A 23,537-nucleotide genomic window follows, 5' to 3' on the forward strand; every position below is an offset into this window, starting at 1 on the left:
AGTGAAGTTTGTGGCCCCAACTAAGTCAACCATTTAAAAGTTTATTACCCCCCCCCCCCCAAACACACACACCTCCACAACTCTGCATGACCTTTGTTCTACATTTATCCGGCCCAATTAAGGATTATGTCGATATAGTAACGCATGCGCATTGTCTTTTTTTCATTGCGATAATATGCTAATAAGTGGAAAAGAGCTCATGAATATTCCAAATTTTAATTTAAATATTTTGCGCGCTACGCGCAGTCCAAAATCCCCATTTCGCTGGTGCACTAAAAATTTGTCGTCTATAGGCTAATACATGAAAAGTGGAAGCAGTGTGCACTTTTGACCCTCCAAAATCTCCCCATGGCTAGACGGATGCAGAAGCGGAGTTGAACCCCCCTGACTAGTACTATTGCTACGCACGATATATGCGTAATTGTTTTGTCAAACTGGCAAATCAGAGTCTGTGTTTGAAGACTACTATGCCATCGTTTACTCGTAGAACGCGAATCGTGCACAGTAGATGCGAATACATGTACATTTCGTATGGGAAGTAGCAGAGAAATCACAAGTCCACGCGCATGCGCACATGGGGTATTTGCCCCGGCCTCTCGAGTACGGAAAAAAAATTCGCCCCCCGGCCCCATATGCATGTTCCCTCCTTTTGAAAACACCCCCATAATAAGTCCGGTGTGTACATGTACGTACTACGCGAGAACTAAGAGAGCTAGAGCGGTATAGATCGACTGTACAGCTCACAACACCAACAGGTCAAAGCACAGAACTGTAAAATATGTGGTCATCGAGAATGATCAAGTGAGCGTGGTGGCCGTGGCAGCCTGGCCCTGGTTAGAAAGTAGATTTGAATTCATGAATCACAGGTAATTTATCACTGTGTTTTAATATTTCGGCGCTAATTCAGGAATTAGCGCCAATATTTCTCATTGTAACTGATTTTCAAACTCTTGTAACGCTATTTACAGCCAGGGAGCTCCGATCCGAGGCCTACGCCGCGCCGCTCAGAAGGCGTCCGATTCGCGTCGGCGCGCGGCGTCGGAGCTACCTGGCGTTAAGGCCTAGCTGCAATAATACTATCCTGGCGCTGGCTGTGTATTAAAATTCGTAAAAGCTGTTTTATTGATTCTCAACATTTCAAACACCACTGTACAAAACTCAACTGATTTCCCTAAAAATCGCTACTCTACTTTAGTGACAGTTGATGATGACACCTAGAGTAAAGTACCCGGTAATCGGTCAGCTCCGGTTTTCGGCCAATTGGTTGGATACATGGTAAAATCACTTTAAAATACATCGCATAATAGCATAACACATATCCCACACATACCATACCATGCCAGTGTCACTGAAGAACCACATTTGCAATGAAAAATATATCCTAAAATATCACATTTTAGCGATGTAATCGGCGGTCCCGCTACCCAAATCTGAAAAATCGAGTTTCTTACGCGTGTATGTAAGAAATATGGGTACCATAAAATGAGCTTTATTTCAAGTATTTTTCAGATATAGAGCCCGATTTTGTGCTGGTCGCAAGCTCAAAAGTATCTCATCGCATGTATTAAATCAATGCAGCCGCACACCGCGACGCACACACGATATGTCCGTCTAATTCAGATTCCAACTTCCGATCACCGCTGTGCCTGTATTCGGTCAGGCGAGCACCCGGGAGCTCCGGCGTGGGATACCTGCTCCGCCCGCTTGTGCTATACATCAGCGCACAAACGCACGGCGCGCGCGAGCGCTTCCTATTGACTTTGTACATGCGGCCGTAAACTGAAACGCTCGGCCGATAACCGGCTCCAAAACAGTGAAAATTGAAATGAATATTGTCATGGCAATTCGTGATTTTTTTTGGGGATTCTTTTTTTGTTTGAATAATAATAATATTTGCTTCATGATTTGAACAAGAAATGATAATAAATAGGAAGTAAAGAGTCCAATAAATAGGATTTTGTCTTAAGTGGCCGAAAACCGGGTACTTTACTCTAGGTCTAAATGGATCTCTAGATCTAGCAGTAGCACAATTGTAGCAGTAAAATAAAAATTTTCAACTTTGAACTTAGTTAGAATAGAAGGAGGGAGTTTTCGGCCACCCACTTAGATCTAATTAGGCAAAATCCTATTTTTGGACTCTTTACTTCCTATTTATTATCATTTTTTTTGTTCAATCATGAAACCAATACTATCATTAATTTCAAACAAAAAACGAATTCCAGAAAAAAATCATGAATTGCCATGGCAATATTGATTTTCATTTTCACTGTTTCGGCGGTAGTTTTCGGCCTAGCGAGGTAGTTTTCGGACGCATATACACAGTCAGTAGGGAGCGGGCACCATATGTTGTTGTTCAGGTGTTGTTGTTGTAGGTAATAGTTTAATGGCGTTCATTCGGTATTGAATATATACGCCATATCTTTAATTTTATTAGAAAATCAGTTGTACATAAGAAAACTGAGGATAAAGATTTGTAATGATATAATTAATTAATAAGTAACGCAATTTATTAGGAGTCTCTGGATGGTTTGCAACTTTGTGTTTCTGCTTTTTATAAAGTTTAATCTGGTCAGCCCGGTTTCGATTGCATGGAAACTAGCTTTGCCCGATTTGAAACGGGCTTCTCGGCGTGCGTGCGCAGTGATCTTTTAATTTTAACGCACGATGCCTAGACCACTCAGAAACACAGAAACACTAAATTGAGACGCATCGTTGATAGCTGATAAGTAAAGAAAACAGAATTTGCATTACAAATTAAATCAATTCAATTAACATTAAAACTTTGCAAAAAAAATAATACATGTACATAATTACAAATCACTACAACCAAAATACAATAGTTCATAAATTAATAGTATCCTACGTTAATCTACCAAAAATAAAAAGCAAAAGGTCAAAAGGGCTATTCAGGAACAAGAATTAAAGGGCCCATGTAATCAAAATACAATTTTATTCCTGTTGGTGTGCAGTCCTGCATACTTCTCATATTTTGATATGTAAACTTCTGAATTTGTTTCATAGATTTTTTAATATTTTTTGAAATATTTGTTTTTTAAACTTGCTAAGCTCCACCCCAAAAACCTCCAGATCTCATTCCCCTTGTGACATCATCTGTCAGTCATCAATGAGCTAACTTGAGAAAGTGGTATGTATCTTTGCCGAAGTCGACCACCTGTTACATTACTTAACACAAAAGCAACATACAAGTTGCTATGTCAGACATGCTGTAGCATCACCAGAAAGACAAAGGCAATGATGATGTATTGTACATATGTATGGAAGCATGCAATTCTATTATGAACGTGTGCTAAGCTGGGGGAAATTACATACCATTGTCTATTCTAGAATATTAGTTTAGTCTGACATGTCTGACATAGCAACTTAAATGTCGCTATTGTGTGTGGTATTGTAACAGGTGGTCAACTTTGGTAAAGTTACATGACACTTTCTCAAGTTAGCTCATTGATGACTGACAGATGATGTCACAAGGGGAATGAGATCTGGAGGTTTTTGTGGTGGAGCTTAGCAAGTTTGAAAAACAAATATTTCAAAAAATATTTAAAAATCTATGAAACAAATTCAGAAGTTTACATATCAAAATAAGAGATGTATGCAGGACTGCACACCAAAAGGAATTCACAGGTATTTCAATGTCATGGGCCCTTTAAAGAGATTTGTTTGTACGATTCTGGTCCGTTTTTAGGCATTTCTTCCTTCCTTCCTATCTCCACTATATCTAGATCGTACAGACTTCTAACAAATTCTTTGAAATGCTAAGCTCCCTTTTCATGTGTAGCGTGTGACTTTATGGTCTCAATACAAAGGTGTTGAGCTCTGACTGGCACTTCCGTAAATGCACTGTATAACACTCATACAGCGCATTTTACGGAAGCAGCACATTTACATTAAGGGATCTAAGCTGCATCGCTCTGGTAAGATATTTGCTAAAATTTTGTTATTTTTACCTCCGATTTAGCATAAGAAATAGAAGTGGCATAAAATTCATTAAGGCTGCTGACCAAGGTGTGACTTCGGACACATTTTAGGGTTTGTTTACATGCCTCTCTGCATGCTTGTATGGGAGCCGTTTAAGGCTTGGTGATATCAATATCATTAAAATATTATCACCTAGCTAGTTAGAGTTAGGGTAAAGTGACCGTTTTTGCAGCTTGGCCGAGTTAGCTTGTTCTCAGATTTGGTTTTGACGGGGTTGTGCTGCTGAAGCCTCAGTCAAAACCCCTACCCATTTTTAAGGGTCATTTTGGCGGATTTTTTTTTTCGAAGTAAAGCCCATTTTCTAAAATTTGGGGGTGTTTGCATGGCAAAAGCCCTGAAAATTTTGAAAAAGCGGACCCATATTCAGGGGTATTTTTGTTAAAAATGGGACCCATGTTTAGGGATTTTTGGGTGAAAAAGTTACCCATCAGAGTGGCACACCCCTGTACAGTATATCTTAATATGTGAGTAACTCCCCTATCACCCCCCCCCCCCCCCTCTAGGAGAGATGGCCTACATACTGGTAACTTAAAGGGATAGTTGAGTTCTGTTGCAGAGGGTGCTACATAATATAATTTTTTCGTGAGATAATGAAAAACTGAGTGTGAAATTTGAAAGAACATACAATTTAAATGACAACATCATCTTTGTTTGATAAAAATCGGTTCAGAGACAGCTGAAATATCCATAAATAGAACAGTTTCTAATACATGTACCTGTACATGTAATTGTGTACCACCACAAATATTCAATAATTTGAAAAAGCCATTGAACAACGAAATAGCGCCTTTTTATGTCGTATTTCAGCCAATGCCAATTGGCTTTTTCGTGTTGGTTATATTACCCACAACCAGTCGGCCCATGTATTGTTATTTTTAATCAATTAATTAATCAACGGTCACCTTATTTTTTTGAAGTAGGGCTGAATTGGTATGATCGTATTGGCTAAATTTCACAATTTTGGGGGTCTAAAATTACATTCATAGCAATTTCAGGTTCCAAAAGGGCACTAGAAATGTCATAGATAAGAATAAGAGCAATAACCATGCACTTTGAAGGCATTTGCGATCTGAAAACAGAACTCAACTATCCCTAAACGAAGGACAAACAAGATGAGTATGTCGCAATTCTTGTCTTTCTTAAAATAATGTACAAAGCGTGGAGGTGAGTGTGCGTGCACGACGGACAGAGAGATAAGAGATAAGAGATTGGGAGAGAGAGAGCAAGGTGAGAAACCCGGAGAAAGGAAACGCGAGGGATTAGAATAGAACAGTGAAAAGACAGATATTTAGGAGGCAAGGAGAGTCGAAGAGAGAAACAGAGACGGAGAGTGCTTGAGCATGATTACGCCAACTGATTATCCGAAGAGCCAAGAGGAGATTAAAGTGGGTGAAATGTTGATAGTCTTTACATGTAGTCGTTTAGAGATGAGAAGGAAAAAGAAATTATCTTCATCATTTCTCTTTTTCTATTGAAGTTAATCATCTTTCGAATATTTTGTTAAACTTATTTTCCCTCTCAAATCTTGCCTTTTAACAATTTGATCTTTTTTCTTACTAAAAATACAGAATCATTTACTTTAAAAATACAGAATTATATTTGCCGTTAAAATGCAGTTTTCGCAGGTTTTCTTTTCTTTCTTAAGTTTCTTTCATTTTGCTTCTCGATCCCTCCCCCATATTCATTCACATCTCTTTCACTATCGACTTCCGCTCATTCTCAGTTCCCCCAAAGTTTGTCGTGCCATAGAAATTATGTTTAAAAAGCACAGATATTCCTGGAAGACTTTACACGCCCATGTGTTGTGTACCCACTCGATGACAATGATATTTAACGACAAGGCAAAACATTTTATCAAATATTGTTTCAAACACAGATAACATGGCGATGAAGCAAGAAATTGATTGTTGGACGTCTCTCTCAAGTGCAGATGGAGAAGGAGAGGGAACTCTTCAGTCATCACATGAACGTGATGAAGGTATGGTTGACTGGAGTGTGTCAATGTGTTGTGCTGTTTTTGGTAATGTTTCTGATGACTTTGACAATATAAGTTCAACATATATACAGTACTCCTTTTTATCTCAAAATAATTGCCCTGTGAGTGTGATTTCTTTTGTCTTTGTTTGTGTTGCTGTGAGACGGACATTTGTTTTCACTCAGTAATTATAACGTAATTAACACATACAAATTACAAAGGTGTGAAGAGTAGACCTATTGCAAGTCTGAAAAATTTTAAGGAGCTGGACCTTAAAGATGGTACCTCTAGTACATAAATTGTGCAAAAACAGTATAAGATTGCCACTGAGGAGATTCCTTAAACTAGTAAAGAAAGCTCTATCTTAAAAGAAAAGAATAATATTAAGGATACAGATAATATACACTTTTTTTTATACAGATTATTTCAACTCTGCGCTGATTTAAACAAAAATATTAAAGCTATATTCAATACACTTAAAAAAGTATTGTGATTCACGAGTGTAAGGCATGTGCAATTGAAAATGTAAAGGGAGATTGCTGGCAGTTTCCATGTGCCAAGGTCATAATACGCTGACATCAGATTTGGTGGAAATACCATTGATGGGTGTAAAAGTCCGCAAACAGCAAACCGTAGTCCCATCAAGAAATACCCCTAGCAGAGATGCCAAGTGTTCCATTTTTGCCGTATTTGTTCTTTTTTTTTGCTATGAATACTTCAGTATATTTTTTTAATGTTTTGTTTTATTTACCAAAAAAAATTATTGATGTTTTTCTTAATTCCCGATCATGGGCTTTGTGTTGTATGCCTATTATGCACCTATATCTTCAAAAGATACACGCAGTACGGTGATACAGGGCCCAAACTGCGCACGTTGCAAACAACCCACGTGTTTGATTTGTACACAGTTTGTACGATTGTTCAAAAAGACAGCTGTAGTATAGCGAGAGATTTTTTTCTCAAAAATTCTGTTTTTTCCTTTTAAGAATATTTTTTGTTGATGAAGGTTGGCATCTATGCCCTAGTCTCTCAAAGAGTTTTCTGGTGTGGGAAATGAAAGATTAAAGATAATGGCTTTACCATATACATGCATGTATGAGGATGGGTGGAATAAGCAGAGCATTACATACATGATGTAAGGCCTGTTGGTCATATTACTGAAGGCTATTAATCATGGTGATTGACAACACTTATTATTTGGTAAACACCCAAATGGTGTCGATTGCCCCAGTGAGAGCCCACTAGAATGCATTTTTAGGTTGACCTTCATTCTCTCACCGTACACATCAAATCCTGAAGAAGAAAAAAAAGAACTTCAAAACAAGTCAGTCCGCTAGCTGAGAATCAAGAATGTTTACAATATTTGCACCAATACAACCTCAAAACAGATATATAATACTAGTACATGAATATACAAAAACACAAGTCGCATATTCATAAATAACACAAGTATCTACTTCACTCTGTATTATAGAAATGATTAGTCTATAGTGGTCAAGAGTTTTAATGATTTTTTATTTTTACATGTACAGGAAACATCTGCATCAAGGAGGAAGGAGAAGTTGAGAAGAAGACGTGTCTTTCCATTCCAAGTTCAGATCGTTTGATATATGAGGGTCAGCCTGTAACTGAAGACGGTATGCTATAGGTGCTTGAAGGAAAATCAAACATTGATAGCAAATCGTGGATTGGTGAAAGTTAGAACAAGATCGTACAAAAATAAGGAAGTCTATGAGTATTTAAAATATGATATCACCAAGTCTCTGCAAATCCCCAAATCGGCGATATGGTTACTGGAATGTTTGTCGTACAAAAATACCATTACTTTCTGTTTTTCTCTTCCGCTCCTTCTCCCATGGGGTACTACTAAAAATATATTGTGTATATAATGTTTTTAAGGTTCTCTAAAAGGAAAAGACACACCCGAGTCATAGATTTTGAAAAATTTATGTTTTAGTAATTTTGTGTGTTGGAAAAAATAGGAGGGTGGTCCAGCAGTACGTCATAATGAATTAACAGATTCAGCCAATTTGGAGTGCCCATATGTTTAGTAATAACAACTTTCTTAATTTTTGACCGATTTGTTCCAACTTTCCCCCATCTACTTCTCAGATTTTTCTGCTCTCTTTTATACCCCCTTCACATACACCGATTTTTCTTACGAGTCCTTACGGTTCGCACAAATTCACGGATCTTTCATGGATCCTTACGATTTGGCCACTTTTACGACCGGTTTAAGAGTAATTATTACGAACTGTTTGCGGTTTATTATGGATCATTACAAGTTATTACGATGTATTTACGGCAACAGTCCAAGAATTAATACGACTTGTCACGGATAACTATGAGCAACTAACGTGTTAGTTACGACCTGTTTACGTGTCGTTACAAAAATTTGGCCACTTTTGCGACCGGTTTAAGAGTTATTACGAACTGTTTGCGGTTTATTATGGATCATTACAAGTTATTACGATGTATTTACGGCAACAGTCCAAGAATTAATACGACTTGTCACGGATAACTATGAGCAACTAACGTGTTAGTTACGACCTGTTTACGTGTTGTTACAAAGAGTTACGAGTATGTTACGAGTATTTACGAGTCCTCACGATTTTTAGCCAAAAATAATAACTGAAAATGAAGTGTTCGAATTTGCAGCTTTTATACCTTTCCCCAAATCGTAAACAGTTTGTAAGCATACGTAAAGTATACGTATCTATTCGTAAAGTACTCGTAATTACACTTAAAATGCTCGTAATAACCTGTATCAATCCGTAAAGCCATCGTAAAATGACCCGAATAAAATCGTAAACACCACGTAAGCACACGTAACCATCCTTAAACTGCTCGCAATAATCCGTAAATAATCGGTAAACTGATCGTAAACTTATCATAACGAATCGTTACAAAAATCTGTTACGAGTCATTTACGGATTCTTGCGAGCAGTTTACGGATGGTGGCGTGTTGTTGCGAGCGGTTGACGGATGGTTACGAGCTATTTACGAGCTATTTACGGACAAATCAATCCGTGGACAATCGTAAGAAGATTTTTGACATGTCAAATAATTTGCCTCTCCTTTCACGGATCCTTAAGAGTGTCTACGAGTTGTGACAAGTTATTTACGGATGCTTGTGATTGACTACGAGTTGGCGATCCGTAAGGACTCGTAAGAAAAATCTGTGTATGTGAAGGGGGTATTAGAGTAGTTTGCTATCAGGGTTGAATATCTGTTAAAAGGAAAATCAAACTTTAAATTGTTTGAGCGAGCCAGAAAATATGAATGTTTTTGTTGTGAATAGGGAGGATGCATCCTTGGGGCACATTCCTGCTTGCAAATTGCAATAAAAAACTGAAAATATCCTTATTATTAATATTATAGAACTAATTGCATACATCTATAGATGTCCTTCAATGTTCTTTTCCCTCTGTTTCAAGCAATGACATTCAGTCTTGCAAGTTATTGGAAAATTATGTTTTATTTGGTTACAAAATTCATATGGTTATAAAATTTATTCTTCTCTTTGTAGCCAATAATAGGTAACCAGATCAAATTTTACCTCTCAGATAATATGAAAATATCTTTACTTTGTTCATATTAAACAGGTGTGGTCTTCACCACCAAGCAAGAAGGACAAGACCCATCGACCAAACAAGGTATCATGAAGTTATTAAGAGAATTCTATTGTACAATGGTGCTCAGGGTGGTAATAATTAAAAATTAAAACAAAATGTAAAATTGAAACATGAAAGGAGTATAAACTGATGCATGAAGTCCAATTTTCTGGGCTCTAGGGTTTGTAGATGCACTCTGGTTAAATGTGCTCCTTATTTTGAAGCATTTCAAACAAATTGTTGTACCTCATATTATTGAATGATTTTGGGAACAAACATTAATCTATTACTGAATTTGTTAAAACTAGGATGTCTGATCGCGCACCCGATGTTGTGTGCTAAAATCCTTCCCATAGAGATTGCACGCATCCCTATGCAGTCTACGTGCATTGCGCGCTCATGCAAAATTGGTCAATGATTGTATGAGAATTCCTTTTTTACCAGAAGTTGAGTTTATCTTTAAGGTTAGATTTTATTTGGATGGTGGGGGTGGGGTTGGCTTGACACAGACAAAAAGTATAAATGAAGATAACTAGGCATTTATGTAGAAGGAAGGGAACAACTCAAGTTTATCTTTAAGGTAAGATTTCATTTGGATGTTGGGGTGGGAGTGGGGTTGGCTTGACACGGACAAAAATATCAATGAAGGTACAACTAGGCCTATATTTAAAAGGAAGGGAACAACTCATAAGTAAATAGCATTTACTCTCTATGTTCCAGGTTAATATCTTGAACATCAAGTTGCACCACAAGAATTGACATGGTCTGTAAAATAGACAAAGTGATGAAGAATAGCTCAAAATCTTCAAATAAGTAGCATATGCACAGCTATTAAAAAAGAGAGATGTTGAACATTTCTTCTTGATTTCTTATAGAAATGATCTATGCCACCATAAAGCAAGAAGATGAAGAAGAGATATTTGAACCTATTACAACTCAAGGTGAAGGAGGAGGAGAAACTGAGCAATCAATTCCTGAAGGTATGATCAACATTCTTTTGTCTTTAAGGCAAATCAAATTCGTAAAGGGGAAGTCCATCCTGATATTAAAGTGGTTTTAACGAAAGTAGAAAAATGAGAGAAACAAATAAATATAAGTTTAAGCAAAATCTGATTGAAATATGAAATTCATGATATTTTTTAAAGTTGTCATCATTGAATTGCAAATCAGAAACACTGTGACATATCTTGCCAGCTCCTCTTCCATTTGCTCTCGATCTAAGAAAATTCATGAACTTCTTTTTCTTCAGTTATTGATGACAGTATAGATTTGTATCATACAGTGCTTGTATAGAAACATATTTTTAATTATATTACCGGTAAACATGATTGTGTGATTGATAATTTTCTAAAGGGAAAGTATGTATTAAAGGTACTATGTCCCTTTTGCTGCCAACCTCAAATTCTGTAGAACTTTGCAGGAATTATGAATATGTCGTGTATGTCCTATCTGTGAAATTCAAACGTTAGCAGTGTCCTCGTATTCAAATTATGCAAGGAAACCCGTTGACTTGCTAGACTTCACTGTCAGACACTATTGAGTGACTGACTGGCTTTTTTATGCCTCCGCCACCGAAGGTGGTGCCGGAGGCATCATGTTTTCGGGTTGTCCGTCCGTACGTCCGTCCCGTTTGACCGTTATCACAATATCTCAAGAACCATTTAAGATTTAAACTTAAGACTCGGGAATAGTATTTATCACCATAGGAAGACGATCTGATTAGATTTTGGAGTACGTAGGTCAAAGGTCACAGGTCACAGAGGTCAACTTATGAAATTCCTTGTATTGAGTTTGTTAGCGCGATATCTCAAGAACCATTTGAGATTTAAACTTCAAACTTAAGGATAGTATGTATCACCATAGGAAGACGATCTGATTAGATTTTGGAGCACGTATGTCAAAGGTCAAGGGTCACAGAGGTCAACTTATGAAATTCCATACATTGAGATTGTTATCATGATATCTCAAGAACCACTGGAGATTTAAACTTCAAACTTAGTGATAGTGTGTATCACTATAGGAAAACAATCTGATTACGTTTTGGAGCACGTAGGTCAAAGGTCAAGGGTCATAGAGGTCAACTTATGAAATTCCATACATTGAGATTGTTATCATGATATCTCAAGAACCACTTGAGATGTAAAAACTTCAAACTTAAGGATAGTATGTATCACCATAGGAAGACGATCAAAATAGATTTTGGAGCACGTAGGTCAAAGGTCAAGGGTCACAGAGGTCAACTTATGAAATTCCATACATTGAGATTGTTATCATATCTCAAGAACCACTGGAGATTTAAACTTCAAACTCAATGATAGTGTGTATCACCATAGGAAGACAATCTGATTAGATTTTGGAGCACGTAGGTCAAAGGTCAAGGGTCACAGAGGTCAACTTATGAAATTCCATACATTGAGATCGTTATCGCGATATCTCAAGAACCACTGGAGAATTTTCACTTCAAACTTAATGATAGTATGTATCACCATATCATAATATCTCAAGAACCACTGGAGATTTAAACTTCAAACTTAATGATAGTGTGTATCACCATAGGAAGACATTCTGATTAGATTTTGGAGCACGTAGGTCAAAGGTCAAGGGTCACAGAGGTCAACTTATGAAATTCCATACATTGAGATTGTTATCATGATATCTCAAGAACCACTGGAGATTTAAACTCCAAACTTGTTTAAATTGCTCTATGGCGGAGGCATCATTTTCGACTGCGCGCAGTCAAAATTCCATCTAGTTTCTTCTTTGGTAATAACATACATGAAAAGAGTTGTAAAGGGTACATGAGCATTTGTCTACATCAATAACCCACTTCTTGTGATGGCCAAGATTAAACTGATTGAATCTTTGTGCAGCATAAAACGTATGACAATTCAGTACAATTGTTTGAAAATCAAGACTGTTACTTTTGGGCTCTATAGCCCTAAAGTCGATTTGACAACTAATAGTCATTATTTTCCCACTTGAAGACATTTTCAAGCCCCACCTTTTTAGGGAAGTTCTAAATAAGTAGTATCTTTCAAATGCAGTTGGAATTTAACTTTTTCATTTTTTTGGCCTGCAAATGGGACATAGTACCTTTAACTATTATTGGTTTTATAGTACAGGGCAAATGGGAAGAAAGGTCACAAGATATGTCAAAGAGTTGCCAATTTGTGTTTGATTGATTGCAAATTCATCTTTCCTATTTTTCATTGGTTTTTGCTCAAATTTTCACAGGTCTGTTTCTATCAAATTCAACTTAATATGAGAGTGGAATTTCCCTTCAATGATTAAAAAAAACAAAAATCAGTGCTGATAGCAAAAAAGAATCATTATCAGACCAATGACAGTTTAAAGAAATAGTATGGACAATACAACAGTTTTGAATTGTTGAAATAGATATTCACAAAGTATTATAAACAGGAATGTCACACAAGTTTATTTGTAATGACAACACATTGATCAAGGAAAATGTTAGTCTTTTGTAATTTGCATGATTGAGCTGCAATTTCTTAAACAGTGCATATAAATTAAAGTATACACCAAATTTGGTAAGTAGCTCCTAATTCCAAAATCACAATCACTGTGACCTTGAAATCTATCCCATAATAAAAAGTAACCTGTTCTGTTGTCTGATACCCTATTCATTTTCTTTTTCTGCTATGGGTTCCAGAGTACCAGGGTCTTTGAGTGTTGTTAAAATCTCTTTGCACCGAGTTTGGGCTGATCCAACTATTGATGTGGATCAAGCCATATACATTGCGTCCCAGAAAAAAACGAAACCCAGATTTATCAATGTTTTATTATAACTTAATCACAATTATAATTGATAAAAGACGCATGTTTGGAAAGCTTAGATCCTCCTCTTTCATTTGATGCAACTCATATAATGCATATTTCACGCATGAGTGATTAAAATGAATTTGAAGAGAGGAAACCAAAAAGTCATTTGGCGGACAATATCTGAATTTCAAAGAGAAAATCACATTTCCAGAAAGTTGAGTTTCTGCCCTTTAATATGACACCTTAGATAGGAAAAATGAGCTAGTAATAACAAAGTTCTGTTTATTTAAAGTAGTGCTTGCATTTCCATAATTTCATTAAACGAATTTGTTTTCACTGGCTGCCTGCCATAGCAACCAACAGAATTAACAAAAGACTTAACTCCGTTTTGTTGACAATCAGCCATGCATCAAGTCTTTCGTCTACCACCGATTGTCAACGAAACGGAGATAAGTCTTTTGTCAATTCTGCTTATTACTACGACAGGCGGCCAGTGAAAACGAATTTGTTTGATAAAATTATGGAAATGCAAGCACTACTTTAAACAAACAAAACTTTGTCATTCCTTGCTCATTTTTCCTGGTTGAGGTGTCATATGAAAGGGCAAAAGCTCAACTTTCTAGAAATGTGATTTTCTCTTTAAAATTCAGAAACCGTCCGCCAAACTACTTTTTCGTTTCCTCTCTTCAAATTCATTTTAATCACTCATGCGTGAAATATGCATTATATGAGTTGCATCAAATGAAAGAGGAGGATCTAAGCTTTCCAAACATGTGTCATTTATCAATTATAATTGTGATTAAGTTATAATAAAATATTGATAATTCTCGGTTTCATTTTATCTGGGACGCACTGTACATGTGTCACTTGGTCTTAAATCTTTAAAAAAAACTTAAATTCTTCTTCTTGCTTAAGTGCTTCATTGTTTAAAGCAATGCAATGAACCCAAGCTTTCAAGAGACCATGTTTCAACCTTTCAATCCATAAGATCACCTTACTTTATTTTCAACAGCCGACTTATTGCTTGTCTCGTGATGTCCAATTAAGATCTCTCTCTACACACTTGTCCATTGCGTCATTCCACACACATTAGGTACATAAGGCATTTATCTTAAATAGCACATGAAAACTCAAAGATAACTAAACTCAAATGCAAAGGAGAATGCATATGTTGAATACTCCTAAAGAACAGTAGATATTCATGAAGGAGGATAGCATCCCAAATTAACCTTGTCCAGTTTGAATTTCTCAATGAAGGGGCTTACCACAGACAAGGGATGACAATTATACAAAGATTGCGTCATCACAACAAAGAGAACATTATAAATGTTGCTTGCAATGAGTCTTTCTTTGAGTTTGATTCAACATTGTTCATGAAGTAAATAGTTGGATAATAGGATTACTGTATATTTTCCTCCCCAGATAAAGAGTTGGACAATGGAAAGGACAAGATACACCCACATATAACAGGATGCAGTGGAGAGAAGTCCCATCTTTGTATACATTGCAGTAAGGCATTTACTGATGAGAACACTCTGATACTACATCAGAAAACACACCAGGGCGAGTATGAGCATACTCACCACCTTAGATCACGAACAGGAGAGAAACCTTTCAAGTGTTCCCACTGTGATAAGGGTTTTATTCATATTAGTAAACTAAGTGGCCATTTACTAACACACAGTGGAGAAAAGCCTTTCAAGTGTTCTCAGTGTGATAAGAGATTTTGTCATAGAGTTTCCCTGACCTGTCATTTAAGAACACACCATGGTGAAAAGCCTTATAAATGTTCCCAATGTGATGAGGTATTTTGTTACCAAAGTAATCTTACTACCCATTCAAGAACGCATAGTGTAGAAAAGCTGTATCGGTGTCCCGATTGTGATAAAGGATTTTCTCAAAAGTCTAGTCTTTCTAGCCACCTTAGAGTACATACAGGACAGAAACCTTTTAAATGTTCTCATTGTGGTAGGGGTTTTTCTCACCAAAGTAATCTTACCTGTCATGTAAGAATGCATATAGGAGAAAAGCCTCATCTTTGTCCTTATTGTGATAAAGGATTTTCTCAGAAGACTAAGCTTACTATCCACCTTAGAACACATACAGGAGAGAAACCCTTTAAGTGTTCTCATTGTGATAAGGGTTTTTCTCATCAATGGAATCTTATCCGTCATGTCAGGAAGCATACAGGAGAAATGCCTTATCAGTGTCCTTATTGTGAGAAAGGATTTTCTCAAAAGTCTAGTCTTTCTAGCCACCTTAGAGTACATACAGGAGAGAAACCCTTTAAGTGTTCCCAGTGTGATAAGGGATTTTCTCAAAAGACTATGCTTACTATCCACTTGAGAACACATACAGGAGAGAAACCCTTTAAGTGTTCCCAGTGTAAAAAGGGTTTTTCTCACCAATGTAATCTTATCCGTCATGTAAGGACGCATACAGGAGAAATGCCTTATCAGTGTTCCCATTTTGATGAGGTATTTTGTTACCAAAGTAATCTTACTACCCATTCTAGAACGCACAGTGTAGAAAAGCTGTATCGGTGTCCCAATTGTGATAAAGGATTTTCTCAAAAGTCTAGTCTTTCTAGCCACCTTAGAGTACATACAGGAGAGAAACCTTTTAAGTGTTCTCATTGTGCTAAGGGTTTTTCTCACCGAAGTAATCTTACCTGTCATGTAAGAATGCATACAGGAGAAAAGCCTCATCAGTGTTTTTATTGCAATAAAGGATTTTCTCAAAATACTAAGCTTACTATCCACCTTAGAACACATACAGGAGAGAAACCCTTTAAGTGTTCTCATTGTGATAAGGGTTTTTCTCATCAATGGAATCTTATCCGTCATGTAAGGACGCATACAGGAGAAATGCCTTATCAGTGTCCTTATTGTGAGAAAGGATTTTCTCAAAAGTCTAGTCTTTCTAACCACCTTAGAGTACATACAGGAGAGAAACCCTTTAAGTGTTCCCAGTGTGATAAGGGATTTTCTCAAAAGACTATGCTTACTATCCACCTTAGAACACATACAGGAGAGAAACCCTTTAAGTGTTCCCAGTGTAAAAAGGGTTTTTCTCACCAATGTAATCTTATCCGTCATGTAAGGACGCATACAGGAGAAATGCCTTATCAGTGTTCACATTGTGATAAGGGATTTTCTCAACAGACTAAGCTTACAATCCACCTTAGAACTCATACAGGAAAGAGTCCCTTTAAGTGTTCCCGGTGTAATAAGGGTTTTTCTCACCAATGTAATCTTATCCGTCATGTAAGGACGCATACAGGAGAAATGCCTTATCAGTGTTCCCATTGTGATGAGGTATTTTGTTACCAAAGTAATCTTACAACCCATTCTAGAACGCACAGTGTAGAAAAGCTGTATCGGTGTCCCAATTGTGATAAAGGATTTTCTCAAAAGTCTAGTCTTTCTAGCCACCTTAGAGTACATACAGGAGAGAAACCTTTTAAGTGTTCTCATTGTGATAAGGGTTTTTCTCACCAAAGTAATCTTACCTGTCATGTAAGAATGCATACTGGAGAAAAGCCTCATCGGTGTCCCTATTGTGATAAAGGATTTTCTCAAAAGACTAAGCTTACTATCCACCTTAGAACACATACAGGAGAGAAACCCTTTAAGTGTTCTCATTGTGATAAGGGTTTTTCTCATCAATGGAATCTTATCCGTCATGTAAGGACGCACACAGATGAAATGCCTTATCAGTGTCCTTAATGTGATAAAGGATTTTCTCAAAAGACTAAGCTTACTATCCACCTTTTTTTCAAGATTCAAGATTCAAATTAATAATAATAAATTACATACTGTAAAATATTGGTAGCGAAATTGAGTAAATGTTTAAATCAAAACAAATAAAATAAAATGCATACAGATACGGGAATTTAATTAACTGTAACGTAGGAAAAACTGTGATTAAAATGCAATACAAATTTCATTCAGATGGTGTAATAAATATTAAAAAGTATTAAAATTGGAGTATTGGCAGTGTGGTAATCACAAGTGTGACATGAATATCATTGGTCACAGTAACAATGGCAGATGATTAAAGAATGTTGTACTGTGAAACATCATCAGAAGAGAAAGTGTTGGAGAGGAGCAGGGAGAGACAGAAAGTGAGACAGAGAAAAACAGAGAGGAGGAAGGAGAGATGACAGGAGAAAGAGGAGGAGGCAGAGACAGCAGAGAGAGAGACAGACAGACAGAGAGATGAGAGAGAGGGGGTGGGAGTGAAATTTTAAAAAATAGAAGGAAAGACCAGAAGTGAAGAAGAGAAAAGGACATTTGAAAAGAAACAAGTTCAAATAGAGAAAAGGGATAAAAGACATGCAATATCAAAATACGAATGAATGTGAGAACCTGCTGCGCCAATCATCATGACAGTTGATATTGCATAATTGCACATAATTATATTGCTGAAATACATGATATATAACATGCTGATAATTACCTAAGCCTCTATTTATTATTATTCAAGGAACGATTGAAAGATGGGATGGGAGAATTTCGGTACCTCGAAGTTCTCATCTTAGGCAAGGACAAATCAAGTGCATTTCGCGGGGTACGGCTACAGTTATTGACTCTGCTCTCAGGCAGGAGATGTCGATGAACTTTAGATTGGAGGAGTGATTTTGCAAATCTTAAAAAAAAGGGATGTGCGTCTCTCTTTAGGAGAGGAGACGCCATGATGAGATTGCAGTTCATCATTAGTTCTGGAGTCAGGGTAGCTAATGATCCTGAGAGCTCTCCTTTGAACTTGCTCGATGCTTACAGAGTGGATGTTTGTGATCCCTGATGTCCAAACAGGTGCTGCAAATTCTAGCACTGGCCTGATGTACAACATTATGTAGATAGTAGCAAGATCCTGGGTGGTAACACCATTCCTCCGAAGCTTAGTCAGGAGATAAAGTCTTCTGGAAGCGTTAGAGATCAAACGGCTGTCCTGCCCATCCCATTTGAGATCATCCTGAAGGAAGACCCCTAGGAGCTGATGGGATGAGACAGCTTCCAGTGTGGTAGAGTTGATGTCAAGAACGATGGGTGGGGGGGGGGGACTGGCAAAGAAATGAAATGAAAGACCCTTCGACCAAACGAGGTATCATGAAGTTATCAAGAGAATTCTATTGTACAATGGTGCTCAGGGTTGTAAAAATTCAAACAAAATGTAAAATTGGAACATGAAAAGAATATGTACTGGTATTGAAGTCCAATTTGCTGGGCTCTAGGATTTATAGATGCACTCTGGTTTAATGTGCTCCTTATTTTGAAGCATTTCAAACAAATTGTTGTACTTCATATTATTGAATGATTTTGGGAACGAACATTAATCTATTACTGAATTTGTTAAAAAAATAAAACCCCTTGTGGATCTGACTAGGAAGTAAAGTAGTAAAGATACAACGTAGACCTATACTCACAACTGGGATATCGTTCCACAAAACCTTCAATGGTGCAAGTTCACTGACATCCCCTTGAAATACATGTATGTGTTAAATTCAATACCGGTACACACATTTTGATAGGTTGTCTACAAACCTCCGTTTATTAAAGTTTTGTAAAGCAAATTGTAAAGCGCTGCCCTGTTTTCTGTTTTGAATGAATTAATAATTCATTGTAAGATGTGGACTCTGGTACCCTCTGGAATTTTTCAAAAAGATTGTATGCTAGGTTGATAATGACAATATTTTTTTTTAATAACACATGATTTTAAAAGTGACAAATTCTCTGTGGTCAGTATCATACACCAACCAACCAAACTTCAATCTTGGACCAAACACTATAACCTTAGTCTGAATCTTACCCTAATTCTTACCTCACCTGAATTTCAATTGCAACCTTAACCCTAATCCAGAGTCTGGAGTAATTGATATTGGAGCATATCTCGGACCACCCTATTTAATCATTGTTAGTAACTTTAAATTCATAAACTGATTAATTATTTTGTCTAAAAGTAGTTATGTTTAAAGACAAAGTTGAGTTCTGGTCATGCGATTGCATTGTGAAAGAAAAGGTGTGGAATAGATCAGAAAAATTTGATCATGTAGCATGTAAGTATTGTTGTGTACTGCAAGGTTCTGGAGTCATCAAAATCATAATAAATTTGGCCCAGTCTTGGTAAAGTAACAAGCACCATACACAGAAAGATGTATATGGGACTACACAAATGGTGTCGGGCCTTGATTTACATATCTTTCTATGTTCATTACTCAGCCAGTATACATTTTCTACCAACATTATTTGGCAAATGACATTTATTTGTAATCTTGAACATTCAGTGTAAGCTTTGTTTGATTCTGTGAGAATAACTTTTCTTTTTTTACCAGAACTCGAGTTTATCTTTAAGGTTAAATTTTATTTGGATGTTTGGGGTGGGGGTGGGGTTGGCTTGACACAGACAAAAATATCAATGGAGATAACTAGGCTTATATTTAGAAGGAAGGGAACAACTCAAGTTTATCTTTAAGGTAGTATTTTATTTGGATCTTAGGGGTGGGGTTGGCTTGACACAGACAAAAATATAAATGAAGATAACTAGGCCTACATTTAGAAGGAAGGGAACAACTCATTGAGTAAATAGCATTTACTCTCTATGTTCCAGCTTAATATCTTGAACATCAAGTTGCACCACAAGAATTGAAATGGTCTGAAAAAAGACAAAGTGATGAAGAATAGCTCAAAATCTTCAAATAAGTAGCATATGCACAGCTATTAAAAAAGAGAGATGTTGAACATTTCTTCTTGATTTCTTATAGAAATGATCTATGCCACCATAAAGCAAGAAGATGAAGAAGAGATATGTGAACCTATTACAACTCGAGGTGAAGGAGGAGGAGAAACTAAGCAATCAATTCCTGAAGGTATGATTAACATTCTTTTGTCTTCAAGGCAAATCGAATTCGTAAAGGGGAAGTCCCTCCTGATATTAAAGTGGTTTTAACGAAAGTAGAAAAATGAGAGAAACAAATTAATATAAGTTTAAGCAAAATCTGATTAAAATATGAAATTCATGATTTTTGTTTAAGTTGTCATCATTGAAATGCAAATCGGCAACACTGTGATTTATCTTGCCAGCTCCTCTCCAATTTGCTCTCGATCTACAGAAAATTCATAAACTTTTATTTTCTTCAGTTATTGATGACAGTATAGATTTGTTTCATACTGTGCTTGTATAGAAACATATTTTTAATTATATTACCGGTAAACATGATTGTGTGATTGATAATTTTCTAAAGGGAAAGTATGTATTAACTATTATTGGTTTTATAGTACAGGGCAAATGGGAAGAAAGCTCACAAGATATGTCAAAGAGTTTGCCAATTTGTGTTTGATTGATTGCAAATTCATAACTTTCCTATTTTTCATTTGTTTTGCTCAAATTTTCACAGGTCTGTTTCTATCAAATTCAACTAAATATGAGGGTGGAATTTCCCTTCAATGATTTTTTTTTAAAAATCAGTGCTGATAGCAACAAAAAAATCATTATCAGACCAATGACAGTTTAATAAAATAGTATGGACAATACAACAGTTTTTAATTGTTGAAATAGGTATTCACAAAGTATTATAAATAGGAATGTCAGACAAGTTTATTTGTAATGACAACACATTGATCAAGGAAAATGTTAGTCTTTTGTTATTTGCATGATTGAGCTGCAATTTCTTATACAGTGCATATAAGTTAAAGTATACACCAAATTTTGGTAAGTAGCGCCTAATTCATCAAAAATGTTGATATAACATATTAATGATATATTTTAAACATTTGAAGGAAATGTTATAAAAATGTGAGCCATCTATTTCTAAGACCATACATTTTGATATCATTTTAACATTTCATAGAAACATTACAATATTGTTATTCTTAATTTGTTTTTAATATGTTATTTTAGAAATGTTGATCAAATGTTGTAATGATACCTTATAAATGTTTGAAGGAAATGTTATGAAAATGTCAGCAATCTATTTCTAAGACCATACATTTTGATATCATTTTAACATTTCATATAAACATGACAATATTGTTATTCTCAAATGTTTTTAATATGTTATTTTAGAAATGTTAATTAAATGTTGTAATGATATCATATTAATGTTTGAAGGAAATGTTTTTCAAATGTGAGCCATCTATTTCTAAAACCATACATGTTGATTTTATTTAAACATTTAATAGAAACATTTGAATGATGATATCCCAAAATGTTTTTAAAATATTGATTTAGAAATGTTAATTAAATGTAATGATATCTTATTAATGTTTGAAGGAAATGTTATGAAAATGTCAGCAATCTATTTTTAAGACCATACATTTTGATATCATTTTAACATTTCATATAAACATTACAATATTGTTATTCTCAAATGTTTTTAATACATTATTTTAGAAATCATGTTAATTAAATGTTGTAATGATATCTTATAAATGTTTGAAGGAAATGTTTTTAAAATGTGAGCCATCTTTTTTCTAAGACCATACATTTTGTTATCATTATAACATTTCAAAGAAACATTATAATATTGTTATTCTTAAATGTTTTTAATATGTTATTTTAGAAATGTTGATAAGATGTTGTAATGATATCTTACATCTAAATAAATACATAAAACATAAAGTGAAAAAAGGAGTATTTAAATGCTTTAGTTAAAATAACATCATCAAAATCTTTTAATCATGACAAAATGTTGAAAACAATTTGAGTAATGAACAAGAATCATTTAGACGTAATGAAATCACATGACAGAAGTTGGTAACTTTATATTCTAAGATACATAATAGGGAAGATTTACCGTAAACAATTATTTCTGTAATTAGTAGAAATAAGTACATGTAGATCCAAAATTGTTGGAACAAGTAATGAAATATAGCTATAGCTGTTATATCATCCCAATTAACATTTATAAATCAATATATTACCCCCTTTGTCTTTTCAGTTTTCACCCTTTGAATATAATTGGTAAAACATTTTTGTTGCTTTTGTTCACTGCAAAACTCAGAATATTTGTATTTTTCATGTAAAAAAAAACAGTAAGGTTCTTCGGTTGTATCTTAAAATTAATAATTCATAATGATTTCAATTTGTTGTAATTGTGTTTGGGAAATATGTTACTTCTATTACAAAGACTAAAGAGACATTGCATATTTAAAGGCTGTCTGTACTTTAGTTCGGCCAGGAGGGATTAGACCACCAGGGTGGTCACTGACAGGTGGCTATATCTCATCAACTCGGCTCTCAATTAACATAAGAAAAAGAGGATCATGGGGGACCAATATATGGTCACCGATCAGGCATTGTTTTCTATAAAGAGGGAGCAAGTAGTACAGTGGGGCTTTAAATATCTAACGTATGTGGATATGCATTACCAGTATTCTGTATCTGCTATGTTGAAATGTGTCATTACAGAAACTGCAACTCGAGCACTGTACCTCCAGCAACCGCAACTCTTCAAGTTGATGGTGGCAACGCAGGTATGATGGAAAAGCTACGATTTGGGGAAAATTTATGTTGTTAAATTTGTTGATTATTAGATGAAACTTGCTATTATTAATTGCAATATTTTCTTATCACAGATTCGTGCTGAGCTGTGAACATTCATATTTGACATCATGCAATCCTTCCTTTTATATCATCGAAACATATCTGTAATGATTTTTTTAATTTGATTTACCTTATACAGTTTCAACGAATGAAATTATTACTTTTTATAATTTCTGATAGTAGCATAAATTATGCAAGCAGCTTTTGAGTTGTCATCGCAGGCAGCTCTTGCCTGGACAAGACTTGCTGTGGCGTGGTATAATGGTTTTTCTCAACCATTCAAAACAGTGTACAAGGTCCGTAATCCATGCAGTTGAATCTTGCCTCTTCAGTGCCTATTCTGCGTGAGAGTAACATTTGTCCTTTTTTCTCTTTCAAAATTCTACAGTTATGAATGTTGTTTCCTCTGTTGCGAAGTATTCTAATGAGTCTTTTCCTTTCCTTTTCCTCTGTTGTTCCTCTAATCTTGCAAATCGCTGGTTCCTTTTCATGCCTATGGCCAAATATATGTGTGCTGAAGTTTGCAACCAACCGGGAACAAAATGGACAGCTATTTCGACCATTGTATACTCTATTAGTACGTTTTTTCTTTCCTTTCTTTGTGGTTGTAGACTTTGTAACTCTCGTTA

The 23,537-nt window shown here is 35.7% G+C and overlaps 1 protein-coding gene across 1 annotated transcript; it reads left to right on the forward strand.

Annotated features, from left to right (window-relative positions):
* Positions 1–836: 836 nt before the first annotated feature.
* Positions 837–18,360, forward strand: LOC115923208 (gastrula zinc finger protein XlCGF57.1-like). Its single transcript, XM_030983583.1, has 7 exons — positions 837–866; positions 5,873–5,974; positions 7,504–7,608; positions 9,577–9,627; positions 10,461–10,565; positions 14,788–16,211; positions 18,199–18,360. Exons 2-7 carry the CDS (start codon positions 5,878–5,880, stop codon positions 18,358–18,360), a joined length of 1,944 nt encoding a protein of 647 aa, XP_030839443.1. The 5' UTR covers positions 837–866; positions 5,873–5,877.
* The last annotated feature ends 5,177 nt before the right edge of the window (positions 18,361–23,537 follow it).

Source organism: Strongylocentrotus purpuratus, unplaced genomic scaffold (genome assembly GCF_000002235.5).
Source record: "Strongylocentrotus purpuratus isolate Spur 01 unplaced genomic scaffold, Spur_5.0 spur5_scaffold_13, whole genome shotgun sequence".
In the NCBI taxonomy this organism is placed as follows: domain Eukaryota; kingdom Metazoa; phylum Echinodermata; class Echinoidea; order Camarodonta; family Strongylocentrotidae; genus Strongylocentrotus; species Strongylocentrotus purpuratus.